Source organism: Apiospora phragmitis, assembly GCF_038363925.1.
Source record: "Apiospora phragmitis strain CBS 135458 chromosome Unknown utg000010l:1.0-9815664.0:1.0-9183399.0, whole genome shotgun sequence".
NCBI classification, from domain to species: Eukaryota; Fungi; Ascomycota; class Sordariomycetes; order Amphisphaeriales; family Apiosporaceae; genus Apiospora; species Apiospora phragmitis.
Window position 1 is genome coordinate 5,774,043 of NW_027117409.1, and position 13,813 is coordinate 5,787,855.

Consider the following 13,813-nt stretch of genomic DNA (forward strand, 5'->3'; position numbering starts at 1 on the left):
GTACCTACTGAGCAAAAGTACATCTGCTAAGCAACGAATACCCGGCTTCAAACTTATCTACCATTGAAGCTAAACAAGAAAACGCCGGACGCAAGCAATAACTCGCATCAACGCCAATCTTTCACGAAGATCAGACGGATCTACGCATTACGCGGGCTGCGCGCGGGATAACCCTCTTGTTTTCCCCTCATCGAAAGAGGGGCCAGTCACGAAAGCACGAAACACGTCAATAAACTTGAGTCCAAAGGTGTGCCATGACTCGTAAACCCTCGACTTAAACAAACAAACCCCCGCCTTTGGGGTTTCAGATGCTGACAGCTTAACCTCCGACTAGGGCCTCTCCTACCACGACGACTTTTGTGCTACTTTCCACTGCCCGGGATCATGGCGGTGGACGGACCCCTGAGCGTCATCGCCCTGGTATCCGGTGGGAAGGATAGCTTCTTCTCCATCCTGCACTGCCTGGCCAATGGCCACCGCGTCGTAGCCCTCGCAAATCTACACCCACCAGACCACCCCCATGTCAGCGCTACCACGCCGGCCAGCGATCCAGGTGCCACTGAGCGGTCCATAGCCGACGCCCCGGCGCGCCTGGCTTTAAGTACGGACACCGGGCATGGCTTCAGCAGCAATCCTGACAGCCAGGGTCCCGACGAGACGGATCTGAACAGTTTTATGTACCAGACTGTCGGACACCAGGTCGTGCCACTGTACGCCACGGCCACCGGCTTGCCGCTGTTCCGCCGAGCCATCACTGGCACTACTCTAGACCATGGCATCAGCTACCAGGACCCTGCCCTGTCATCATCCACCCCTTCCCCCAAGCTAGATAGTCTCGACGGTCTGCCCACATCTGACTCGGGCGCCGTTGTAGTGGACGAGAAGCGCAACCGTGGCGAAGACGAGACCGAGTCGCTTATTCCCCTGTTGCTTTCTGTAATCACGGCTCATCCAGAGGCCAATGCTGTCTGCACTGGCGCGATTCTTTCTACATACCAGAGGACACGCGTTGAGTCTGTGGCCCTGCGACTTGGTCTTATTCCACTCGGCTATCTGTGGCAGTATCCCGTATTGCCGGCGCCGCTAGCCTCGGCTGAGGAAACCCCACGCAGTCACGACCCTTCGTCATTGCACCGCCTCGGTCTACCAGATGACGCACAGCTGCTCCGCGAGATGGAGTCCGCGGGGCTGGAGGCACGCATAGTCAAGGTGGCGAGCGCTGGACTAGACGAGGATTTCCTGTGGGAGAATGTGGCGAGTGAGAGAAGTATCCAGCGCGTCAAGCGCGTTTTAAGGAAGTTCGGTGGCGGTGGGCGTGGATCTGTACTCGGCGAAGGGGGCGAGTTTGAGACCCTTGTCGTTGACGGCCCGTCGGCTCTTTTCAAGGGGCGCATTGTCGTGAAAGACGATGATAGAAGACTCGTCCGGGAGGGAGGCGGCAGTCTTTGGCTCAGCATTCGTAAAGCATGTGTGGAGATGAAGCCACAGGGGCAATCGTCTGATGAGCAAACCGCAGGGGAATCTATTGTCCGTACCCCTGCACTCCTTGATAATAGGTTCGAGGATATCCTTCAAGCGCTGCACATCGATGAACAGGCAAGTGGTGGGTTTCAAGAGGTGCCGCTGGCGCCTCTACCTCAGTCATCAGGGTTTGTGGCTTCAAAGCTTCCTGAGCAATGGTGCCTCGGTCGTAGCCAAGAACGCAGTATTGAGAACCAGACGAGTGAACTGGTGGATGCCGTTCATCAACGACTTCGTGATCAGTCGCTCTCGGCTTCTGCCATCACGAACACCATCATCGTGCTCAGACACATGTCAGACTTCCCCCTAATCAACAAGCTTTACGGCGCGCTGTTTAGGGAGCCCAACCCGCCTGCGCGGGTCACTATTGCTAGTGGTGACTGCCTACCCCAGGGGTCAGACATAGCTATCTATCTGACGGTCCAACCTTGTTTGGGCCAGGATGACAGGCAAGGACTACATGTCCAGTCCAGATCTTACTGGGCGCCTGCCAATATCGGGCCTTACAGCCAGGCCATCGCTTTCCCGCTGGGGGGCCCGCCATCGGGGTCATCACATGCCGACAATGGCGCAATGAAGGTGACGACTATCGCGGGCCAAATTCCACTCGTTCCAGCCTCGATGGTGCTCCCTGCATCTGACGACACGTCTAATGATACCACGGACCTGCAAATTACCTTGGCACTTCAGCACCTCTGGCGCATCGGAACCGAGATGCAAGTCCAATGGTGGACAAGTGCTGTGGCGTACTTCCCCAGGGCCTCATCGTCAGCAGACATGAAGCGCAAGACGAACTTAGCTGCCCATATCTGGGATGCGGCTCATCTCTGGGGGCTTGCTGCGGAGGCCTCGGAAGAAGATGACGACGAGACTGGCCCCGATCTTTGGGATCGCAAGTTCAACCCGCAGTACATGTCCCTGACCGGTGGGGATGACGACGCCGCTTCACCTAGCCTTCCCGACTGGGACGTGCTTGCCAGCGTTCAACTAGCTTCCGAAGCCGACAGTGACGGGGTCGGAGGCATTGTACAGTCGCGAAGGCGGTACATACCTTTCATGTTTGCAGCCGAGGTGGACGAACTGCCGCGGGCCGCGGGCGTCGAATGGCATGCTCATGTGGGCCTGGCCAAGGTAGGTTCTAGCTCTGTCCACACCTTTGCAACTACTGCAGGGCGCAACGATGGTCGCCGTCTAGAGCTCCATCATGTCGTAGTCCGGTCTCCCACGGGAGGGGAGATATACGTACACACTACCGCGGCGCTTTCACTCGAGGGGGGAAACGCGGATGATGTACTACCATCGTCGTCTCTGACGTTTGGCCCGGAGATTGATGCCATCTCTGCTGAGGTCATCGCAGCTTTGGAGAAGGTGCTCGGCTTACCTAGGGAGGATTTGTCTCCCTCCCCTCCACAAGAACCGGGCTCGGTACCGCCTGCTGCCCGTCCTTACTTGGCGTACATCGATGCTTCCCATGTATCGTCGTCCTTCTCAGAAGTGGCAGGTACTGCCTCCTCGTCGAGCGCATCAGCAGTCATACCCTGCTATAGTCTGTGGAATGCGCGAGGTGCCCGTTTATCAATCGTGGCATTATTCCAGAGCCATTATAGTACAAATATCATGGAATAAGGACTCGAAAAACCAAGTTATATAGCGATGAAATAGTTCCATACTACTACGGTCTCAATAAAATTACTGATGTATCTCGCCTGTGTCTATTCTCTATGATTACTCGCCAAATCCTTGACTGTGTTATCGTTTCTGCCGCATGACCGGGGCCAGCTCTCTCCACGCATCACACCTCGCGCGTTGTTCCTGCGGCGTGCTCTCCATGGCGGTCTTGCCTGTCTCGAGCAGCAGGCGGCGCTTGCCGGCGCCCCACTGCTCCCACGCAGGCGCGGCGGGGCTCCGGAACGGGTTGGGGTCCAGCGCGCGCACAAAGGAGATCCAGTAGTCCATGACGAGCGGCACCATGGGCGCGTTGTACGTGTAGTAGCTCTCGGGGGCCCCGGGGACGTTGTCGGGTCCGAAGATGGCGAAGGACTCGAAGAGGTGCGGCACGCCGATGCCCAGCGCGGCGTTGACGGCGTCGGCGACGTTGTAGCGGTAGCCCCACACACCGACCGAGAACGCGTTGTCCTGCTGCGCGTGGTAGGCGCTGAGGACGTGGACTGCGGGACAGATGAAGGTGGTCTCGCCGTAGGCCATCTGCGCCGACGAGAACCAGGGGTTGTGGTTCGGCAGGGCTTCTTTCATGAGCGGGTAGAGCCCCGTTATGTTCTTGGCTTCTTCGTCCTCCAGGAAGCGGTAGTTGTTCTGGAGGAACGTCTGGATCTCCTCGGGTGACCCCGTGTTGGGAGCGAACACAGTCCCCTCTGGTCGCATGATGTCAGTGGTTGGAATAAAATATCTTGAGAGCGAAGGTATATAGATAGAGGAAACATAAGAAGTGTGGTGTAAGGGACAAAGACTAACCATCATTGTCGTTCCCAAACATGATGGGCACGTGGATGAACTTGCCATCCGCGAACATTTTATAGGGTCGATCTTGAAGCAGCTGTCCATCGATGCAGGGCGTCCAGTAGAAGAGCGGTAGCGGTATGTCCGTCCGTCCCGGGAAAGGAGACGGGGCGTTGGCTGCTTGCAAGGTCTTTTCGTCTTTGCCTCGCAAGCACTTCATCGGGCTGGTCGCGCCCTGGCACCTCGTCTCGTTCAGAACCCTGGAGAACTGCCATTCCAGCTCCGATACGTACGGCTGCGAGGGGAAGAATAGAGACTCCCCTATCCCGCCGTGGAATAGATGCTCGTCGACGCCACCATTGGCGATAAGGTGAAGGGCGACTGAGCCCGCACCAGCCGAGCCGCCGTGGATAATGACATGGTCTGGGTCGCCGCCAAACTATTGTGCAGTCAGAATAAAAAACTTCGTGTTTAGATGAAGCGAGAACAGGAATGGGAACCTACCTGTTCCACGTGTTTCTTGACCCATTTCACTGCAGGCAAATATTTGTGTCAGTAGCCGTATCGAGCAAACGGGGCCGAGAGGACTGGCTCCTTGGCGACTCACTCATCATGCGCTGATCCAACAACCCCGCGTTGAGATCTCCATCGGCTCGCACTTGTTCACCGGCCAGAAACCCCCACAAGCCGACTCTGTAGTTGAAATTGACGAGGATGACGTTGCCTCCAGACCTCTGCACGACCTCGGACCCGTTCCAATTAGCATTTGCGTTGACGGTATACCCGCCCCCCTGGATGAACAGCCAAACCGGCAGCTTGGAGTCTGTTGTTGCATTAGACGGCGCCCATATGTTGGCAAACAGGCAATCCTCCCCTTGGAAGTCGTTGGGGAGCAGCTGCGATATCCCCAGACATATTTTGCCAAACTGTATATACCACCGGTCAGCATATCTACTACAGATAACCTGGTGGGCCGTTGATACCCAAGGACACACAACTAACCGTGTCGGCGGGCTGGTCCCCTGCTTGCACTCGAGGCTCTTCAGGGGCCTTCCAGCGCAGATCCCCTGTCGGGGGTGCTGCAAAGCGCATCCCGAGGAACTGATTAACTCCATTGGGGAGATGCGAGCCTTGGTATTGTGCATAACCTAGGTTGACGCGTGCTTTGCTAATGTCGGACGGGGTCTAAAACAGATTGTAAATCAGCGTGATGGTCTTGGTGGTACATATATGCTATTTCTAGGAAGGGCAGTCTCCTTTTTGGGAGCACTTCGTTCCACTCACCTTCTGCTGCTCCTCTCGTGTCCTCTCGTCCTTTTCGTCCCTCTCGTCCCTCGCGTGTAGCAGCACGGGAACAAGCACAGCCGCGAGTACAATGACGACTACGGCTAGAACGGCGGCAAGGACGTAGGCGTGCCATCTGCGGAAACCTCGCCTCACCTTGTTCAGGGTTCCGTCACTCCCATTTTCCACTCCGGCGAGTTCGCCCATGCCGCCGCAGACTCACAACTTTGCTCGTCAACTGGACTCCATGCATAGACAAAGACGAAGAATAAAATGCTGAAGCTGCGTGCAGTGTAGTTGATAATGCCAGCCTGTAAGCATATATAGACTGTTAGCCACTAGGCGGATAGATAGAGTGCCACCGGGCCAATCAAGTGTCTTGGTGTCGGTTTAAATAGAAATAGCCTGAATGGCTGACTCAAAATCGTACTGATTCAAGGACTATAACCTACGTTCGGTGTATATACTCGCTCTGCTGCAGAAGAGTGAGACGGCCTTGAAACTTGGCGCTGGAGGACCAAAAAGTTAGTTATGAGTTAGGGGAGTGAATAAATCGGTATATATGGTAAATACGAGTGAGGAAGAAGGGAATTGACGAATCAAGCCGCACTGACTCGGGAATCGAGATGGTCAGATCCAGTTAACGTGTTTCGACTGTTACCCGTTTCTAAACAGGGCAGTTCCAAGATCGGCCAATGTTTGTTGTGGCCGAGCTGGCAGGCTGGGTCGGTCAGTCGGTGGGTTCGGCGCAGGAGCAGGAGCAGGAGCCGCCTAGTTGTTGTAGATGATGATTTCATAATACACCTTCTAAGTAAAATAAGTCCGAATCCTCTTCTGTTCTCTCGCCCTTCCAGCTTGGCTGGCATGCTTATGCGTCAATCAGAATGCGTGTTAGCTCTTCTCCTTTCCAATTTGGGCGGCCCGGTTTTCGGGAATTGAAAGAATGGGGACTTTGGACTGCCTTGACTGCGGACTGCTGCAGTGTAACTCTTGTCCAGTTACTGCTGCTACCAGAAGAAGTATGTAGGTCGTTCAGAACATCAAGTCAGATTCAATCTTTGTTATTGGTGTATTCATTAAGCCCCCAAGACTCCAGATGACCTCCAGTATGCACGTGTATATAAGTCGTGTGTTCTGTATGCACATTTCCTATTGAACAACCATACTCCAAGACGTCTCTGTGAGCAAGCCACCCCCTCTACTCCTGCTTCTGCTTCGTGCGCAATGCCCGTCTCAACAGCTCTACTAATTAATGGCTACACTGGGGAACGCCTAAATCAAAACCCATAAATGCAGCCAGGTGCCAGAACTCCCCTAGACCAACAAGAAATATCGTCAAAACCACGTAACGTCCAGAGATGGTGGACGCTCCGAGTTGGTCATCCGTCAGAATGCTCCGTCATATCCCATTCTTTGATCATATGTCCAAGGAAACGCCCATTGCCTGCAAAAGACCCGTCGTTATAGTCGTCATCATCATGAAGCAACGTCGCTGGAGCCGATGCGCCCGGTGACCCAGAAATCACTTGGGCGCATCCGCTGGCCTGCCGGTTCTGCAGTCCTACATGGCAGACACCTTCCGGGCCGACGCCGACGTGTTGTTGACGCTGCCTACACGTCCACTAGTCTTGCGAACACCGGCAGCCGGAGGATTCGATCCCGATGACCGGTTCGAGTCCGTCGAGCGCTTGCCGCTGCGAACCTTCGTCAGGACGCCTGACGCACTCGCCGACCGCGTCGGAGACTGCGTAATGTGCTCCAGATTCTTGGGTCGGGCGCTCCCGATGTTCTCGGCATCGTTGGAAGCATCATTCACCACCTCGTACACTGTAGTCGTCATCGTGTGGCTGACCGACCGTGACTTCTCACTCCGGCCTGGGGATTGGGACTGCGATGCCTTGCGGTGACTGCGCATGCGAAGATGAATCTCTTCCTCGGAATCCGCCCCATTGGACTGCCTTTGGACAGAAAGCACTTCAGTCTCTTGTTTTGTCCCCTGTTCTTCCTCGACAGCCTGGTTGATGGCGTTTCGTTGATAGGGATGGTGGCGGTCCACCCGGCTCGTCTTGCGCGGTTGTCCCGGCGTAGGCGCCGGCAGATAGTCCTCCTGAACACCAATATTATTGCGCTCGTGGTCTACTTCACTCAGAGGTGTGCGGCTGGAGCTAGCTTTGTGAGAGGGGGTCGTCGTGGCCCGACCGAGGCTTGTCTTTGGCGTGGCCCGGGTCGGTGTACTAGGACCAGCGGCATTCGCAGCCATTTCTTTACGGAGCTTGCGCTCTATCCTCTCCTCAATCCACCACTCACGGAACACACCCTGGTTGAGGTGCAGCCAGTGTTGTTGAGGGCCCACCACCATTCCAGGCCGCATGAAGCGCATAAAAGCAATGACCTCGTTGGCGGTGAATCCATGTCGGTAAATCAGGTAAGCGCCGATGAGGCACCCCGTACGGCCAAGTCCAGCCTTGCAGTGCACTGCGATGCCCTTCTTCTTCACTGTGATTGTCTCGTGGGCAAGTCGGATGAATTTTCGGACGGTACTCAAAGGAGGGCAAGTGCCATCCTCGAAGATCATGTCGAGGTGCTGGATTCCCAATGCCTCAAAGTAGGATGGGCAGTAGAGAGGAGAGTTCAGTCTCACGACCAAGCCAATGTTGCGCTCCGAAAAGTGTTTCAGGACGTTCTTGAAAGGCTGAGGAAGAGTGGGATGGGCCTCAACGGCAGCAAGAGTCTTGGGGAGAGCGTTAAAAGCCTCGGAGCCCTGGGGAATTGGCGCCACAGGGCTCTGCTGAGGCGAGGCGAAGGCCAAGAAATGGGGGGTAACCCAGTTGAAGTCGCCATGCTCAACTCTCTCGAACCTCTCATATTCATCCAGGTCAAAGTTGTCCAGCTGGCAGCAGGACTCCTCCTTAGCCTTCCAAACGCCGTAGACGACATCCTGCACCGTGATACCATAATCAGCCTGGCTGTAGCCGGCATCTCGGAAAGGCATCAATGGAGGTTCAACTTGAGCGATCGGGGCGAGTGCCAAGTGTGGCGGCCAAGATTGAATCAGAACCATATAGCAAGCCAACAAGCAAGCTGCGTTCGCCCGGCCTGGTTGTGGTGTTAGGAGGAAAAGATCTCGAGTGTTAAGTGGGGTCAAATAACTTACTTCTTGGGTCAGCCCGACTCCAGAACACGATAGGTCTTGTTTGGTTCTCCTTGGCACCGAGCACATCGTGGAATTGTAAGGCGAAGCGGTACAGATGCCCAATATGGAATGGACCAAAATCGTGATGGAAAGCATTGTAGTATAGTTGGTCGTCTACTGTGAAGTAGCAAGGCGCCTCGCGCGCAGATTTCGAAGAGACAGCAGATGGGCCATCGACCGCTCTAGAGGATCGTTTGCTAGGCGAGCCTCGGACAGGCGCTTCGGGATACGGAAAGACAGTTTCGGCAGTCGGGGGGTGGACGTAAGACGCAAGGTACAGTCGATCTAGAACCATCAGTATCGATATAGGGGTATTGAGAATAAAGTCATATCTAGGATGGAACATGTTGTGCAAGAGATAAGGGGTGGCCGCCTCTGTGAACTTCCTTTGTTGACATTCCTCGGGAAGAGAGGCTGGGCGGTGGGTAACCGATGCGGTCTGGTGATGATATGCCAAATGCGCACCACTTTGGCCTTCGCAAAACAGAATGGACATGGAGTTGTGGCACAGAGAGACTTACCAGGAATATATTCTATGACCTGCCCCATGTTGGCATGCTTGGATGAAGGTGCCATCCCTCTGTGGGCGATTGGCGGCCGAAGGGATCTGGCGGTAAGAAGGCAGCGACGACGCCGTTGCAATAGAAGCTTCCCAGAATGGACTCTCTGTCGACGTAGCTCTGACCTGAGGGTTTGGAAAGGCAGCGGTTACGGTCGTTGGCGGCGGAAGGAGCAATGTTTTGAAGAGTAAACAATGCGGTGTCGCAACGTCATCCAGAGTAGCAGCAGGTGTCGCTAGTAGTGGCAATGACGATTGGAAATATCGGAAACGATATTTCGAGTACCAAGACAAGAGAGGAAGGGGGTAAGCGAGTCCAAACAAGAGTTGTAGTGGTGATCAAGATGAAGTAGATCGTGGGAATGCTTTCCTAAGGAGGATGATTCTTTTATTATGCAAGCTCTGGCAATGTTGGTACTCCGTCCTTCTGCAAAGCGGGTCGTGTTTTGGTGGGTGTGGTCTCCGCTGCTGCGGCAACCAGCAAAAGGCGAAACCACACAGGGAAAAGGGACGGAGAGCGGCTCCTCCTTACCAGACCTAGACAAGTCACAACAACTCTCCCATTCGGGCTTAGCTCCCAGAGATTCCAGATTGGCTAGTCTAGTGCTCCCGTATCGAGCTTAGTCAGACTCGGTGCTGCCATTGCATTCAGACATCTGGGAACCGTAGCAGATTCTGCCACCGTTGACATACGGAATAACGCCTCTTGGACCGTCCAATACACGTCTAAATCGGATTCAACGTAGAAGACAGCTATTCCAGCGTTGATTCCATACCAAGTACACGTAGAAGGCTTTGGCAGGCGTTTATTCCAGTGTATAGCTGTACTACGGTTGGTCTGAGCGTTGATTCATGCTTGCATACGGAAAGTCTGTACATTTGGTACCTCATGCAATATTTACCTGATGTCGTTATCATGTAGTCTACACTGATTTGATCTGGAGGTGTTTCGTTCAACTAGGTAGTGTCCCGTGATGGATTCCAGTACGGTTGTTGTGTTGTTCTTCATGATAGCATTGGCTCGTGTGTTGGAAATATGGATCCAGGCCGCATGTCAAATTGACTGCCACCCCGCATGGTAGGTAAAATTAAGTGCCAATAATGCCCGCACGGCCCCCTATTTCTCACTAAAACTCAACATATTGGAAAAAGGTTTAAAAATACGTATAAAAATCTAAAAAATAAATGTAAATTATGTTTTTAACGATTTTCTTTAAATGTTTTAATAAATGATTTTTTTATTTTAAAATACTTAGTTTTAAAAAAGTTATAAAAAATTAAAAAAGATTTATAATTAAAAACTTTTATAAACTTAAATAATAAGTTATATAAAATATTTAATAAAATAAAGTAATATATATAAGTTTTATTTAATATTTTTTTCTAAAAAAAGCTTTAATTTTATTATATATATAATAATTAAAAGGTTATATAAATACGTTATTTTTAATAATATTTAAAAACTTTTTATTATTTATAATAAATATATATATATATAATTATAAAAATAACTATTTTAATTTTCGAATAAAACTTTATATAAAAACACTTAGTATAGAATTTTATAATTTTATTTCGATTTATAAGCAGCTATATAAAACGTTGAGTTTTAGTAAGGAAATAGGGACCGTGCGCATACTTTAGCCACCTAACTTTACCCATTGAAGTAAATTGAATCAACATGTCAGTCTCTCCCCCACCATAGACTTTCCTTCCAGATCGCCTCCAATCAACCAATCAACTACTGGCCGCAGAAGAGGTCTGCGACGATAATATGGCTGCTGCTATGGAAACAGACCAGTTTCCCTGTGTCTTGTAAGTTGATCGCGCCTGCCTTCCGACTTGGCCAAGTTGTGTTGTGTCACCCTCTCTAATTATTCCTTGCGAAGAACTGTCCAGGTCCCGTTCCCGACTGCCCGTCTCGCTTCTGTCGCCCTTCAGTCCCTCCAAGTCGACAAGGAACTATCCCCCCTGGTGCGCAGGACATTCACTATCAGTCCTCCAGCCGGCGATGCGAATACTACAGGCGACCAAGACAAAACCTTGCACGTAGAGTACCGCGCAACGACCAATAGAATGCTTCGCGTGGCTGTCAATTCATTCATGGAGAGCTTGAACCTCGTCATCGAAGTTATGGAGCACCTAGATGCAGATGTCCTCGCCGCGGAGGCACACTCGACATGAATCGAGCCTCGACTCCCAGTATAATGGCAATGATTACTCCATTCGTCCGCCGTTGCGCTTGCTTATTCGACTGGGCGAGCCAAAGGCCGAGTGATGCGTATTAGTTAAGAGTCATGACGAGGGGCTGGCAGGTGGGACCACGAATATCACCGAGAGACAATGACGAACGATGAGCGTGTACGTGTGAGCAGCCGGTTTCAAAACAACATTTTTTTTGTGGTAAGTTTTCTCCCCTCTTTCCTCCTTTGTTAGTATGTAACAACTGAGACGTACAACACCACTGACGTAGGTTCCAAACTAGACTAGACAAAGGACTAACTCCAACCTAACCAAAATATCGCACACAGGAAGCGCGCCTATCGCCTCCAATCCACGTTGATCTTGTGGATATCCATTATTCCACGTCAACCTTGTGGATCTCTGTCCAAGTGTCCTTCTCCATCTTGGGGACGGTGATGATCAAGATGCCGTTGTCCATTCGAGCTGTGATTCCAAAGGCATCAATGTCTTCCTTTTCATCGACCTCGGAAGGCGGGAGCTTGATGCTACGTTCGAACATGCCAACCCGCCTCTCACTGGAGGTGAGACATTGAATGAACTCCTCATTGCCAGGACGATAGACCACGCCGGCAACGTTGAGAAGACTTTTCTCAGCATCCCAGTTCACACCAACGTCTTCTTTCACAGCGCCGGGCAGGGAGATATGAATGACGTAGGCCTTCTCCGTGGTGAAGATATCCAGGGGTGGCACAAATGAGCCATCCTGTTGTCCTTGATTCTCCTGGGGTACTTGCGAATTGGCGCGAGCTTGCTCGACGTAATCCCTCACACCTTGCGCCAATGGGTGGGAAGAGAGCGCGTACATGATAGGGCGCATGTCTAACGGCCCGTCGTAGGCAGGAGGGTGTCCTGCTGGTCCATGTCTTTCACGATGTCCGCCTCGACCTCCTCGACCACCTCGTCCGCAACGGCCCATGTGCCCACGTCGGCCAAAGGGATGGTGATGATGATGATGATGGGGTGGAGGAGGAGGATGAGGACTTCCTGGGGAGGGGCCGTGTCGTTCTTCTGGAGACTCGCCCGGAGCATCCCTCATGGTCTCAGGCGATGTCTCATTATCGGACTCCCGCTCATCAACGTTCATGTCGTTGGCTTGCTCGTCACGGCCAGACTGATGGCCTCCCCCGCGGTGAGGATGAGCAGGCCTCCCATGGGGTGGGTGGATGAAGTTGCCTCCATTCCACGGCGGGCCGCCCCAAGGAGCCCCTGGGAGGCTACGCCGAGCCCAAGGGCCTTCGAAAGGAAAGCCTGAGCCGAAACCCTGGACGTGATCTACGCCAGGGCCAGGGCCATTTGCGTGATGAGGGTCGAAGGCTTGGACAAAGTCCCAGAAGGCTTGACCGCTACTAGGGTTGTTACGATTGTCGTTGTTTGCCATTGTGTTCAATTACAAATGAATTCAAGATGTTGTTAAAAGGTGATGATGGGAGTGTTGGGCATAACTGTCATTGAAAGCATGACGGACAGGCACTTATATACTCTATGAACTATATACATAAGGCAGATCGCATTGCGTAGTGTCTTGAAGATGGCGAACTATGAGATATCAGGTTGACGGCGATTACGAATGTTCAAACAGTCAGACGTACGTACGCAAGATGGCCTCGAACACGCCAGAAGACATCAGAAACAATAGGCAGATAGGCAGGCAGGCTTGCTCCGGGTATATCGTAGTAAATACAGCAGTGATCGAGTCACCGGAGGCATGCTTTGCCACGCGTCCCCGGATGCAATCCTGCGTCGTCCAACCATCTCGGGGTCAGGCGCTCTGTAGATTGGACAAAGCTAATGAAGGGTTGGGGGGAGGGGGAGGTGTTGGCCACAATGATGTGGCTTGAATGTGGGGCGAACGAGGCGGCAATTGGTTACGTCCCTTGGGATGCTGAAAGCCTCCACTCCCGAATTCATGCTTAGTCCAACGGGCATACGTAGACTAAGTAATCATACACTGGAATAAACGCCCGCCAAAGCCTTCAATGTGTACTTACCATGGAATCAACACTTGAATAGCTATTGAAAGTCTGAAGCATTGAACAATTCTTTAACGTTGATGCCGACATAGACGTGTATTGGACGGTCCGAGAGGCGTTGGCAGGATCCTGAACTGCAGTTCATTGGGTTATCTAAGCCAGCCTAGAGGTAACAGGCATCTGTTGGTGCTTTGGAGATGCTGTCGGAACTCGGTAAAGCCTTGGGGGATGCCCTGAATACAGGCAACTCGCCACTTCTTCTCTGTGTAAAGGCCAATATCTGCTACGGAGAGCGATTCATGCTTAAGCATTGATCTCAAACTCGGAGTTGAGAAGCCACCGGGGTTCTTCATTCGTCTTTGCTGCTACCGAATACGAATGGTCCTAAGTATGGATGCTATCATCATGTCTACTTTCAGAGGAAAACGAGTCACCAAAGCTCCTGCATCGTTTCTGCTGGACCAAGCTACAAATGCAGTCTTCCCCCTTGCCTGCAGAAATTCGTCATGGCGGGAGTACCTGAAAGCTAACTTACTTCACCTCCGTACCGAAGCTGAGACCCAGCCCAACCTCATGCATGGCAGC

General features: G+C 52.5%; 5 protein-coding genes across 5 annotated transcripts; 2 read left to right on the forward strand and 3 right to left on the reverse strand.

The window, feature by feature from the left end:
- Positions 1-384: 384 nt before the first annotated feature.
- On the forward strand, positions 385-3,147 carry PG994_011509 (uncharacterized protein; the record flags this gene model as incomplete). Its single annotated transcript, XM_066862918.1, has 1 exon — positions 385-3,147. One exon carries the CDS (start codon positions 385-387, stop codon positions 3,145-3,147), a length of 2,763 nt encoding a protein of 920 aa, XP_066712028.1.
- Positions 3,148-3,270: 123 nt separating this feature from the next.
- PG994_011510 (alpha/beta-hydrolase) lies at positions 3,271-5,469 on the reverse strand (the record flags this gene model as incomplete). The annotated part of the gene is made up of 6 exons (XM_066862919.1): positions 3,271-3,893; positions 3,994-4,417; positions 4,483-4,511; positions 4,586-4,904; positions 4,981-5,163; positions 5,263-5,469. 6 exons carry the CDS (start codon positions 5,467-5,469, stop codon positions 3,271-3,273), a joined length of 1,785 nt encoding a protein of 594 aa, XP_066712029.1.
- Positions 5,470-6,823: 1,354 nt separating this feature from the next.
- PG994_011511 (protein-tyrosine phosphatase) lies at positions 6,824-9,031 on the reverse strand (the record flags this gene model as incomplete). The annotated part of the gene is made up of 3 exons (XM_066862920.1): positions 6,824-8,358; positions 8,417-8,740; positions 8,977-9,031. The coding sequence occupies 3 exons, from the start codon at positions 9,029-9,031 to the stop codon at positions 6,824-6,826; spliced, it is 1,914 nt and encodes a 637-aa protein (XP_066712030.1).
- A 1,757-nt stretch (positions 9,032-10,788) lies between these two features.
- On the forward strand, positions 10,789-11,198 carry PG994_011512 (Transcription factor Pcc1; the record flags this gene model as incomplete). The annotated part of the gene is made up of 2 exons (XM_066862921.1): positions 10,789-10,829; positions 10,904-11,198. The coding sequence occupies 2 exons, from the start codon at positions 10,789-10,791 to the stop codon at positions 11,196-11,198; spliced, it is 336 nt and encodes a 111-aa protein (XP_066712031.1).
- A 394-nt stretch (positions 11,199-11,592) lies between these two features.
- PG994_011513 (uncharacterized protein) lies at positions 11,593-12,636 on the reverse strand (the record flags this gene model as incomplete). The annotated part of the gene is made up of 1 exon (XM_066862922.1): positions 11,593-12,636. The coding sequence occupies one exon, from the start codon at positions 12,634-12,636 to the stop codon at positions 11,593-11,595; it is 1,044 nt and encodes a 347-aa protein (XP_066712032.1).
- Positions 12,637-13,813: the final 1,177 nt, after the last annotated feature.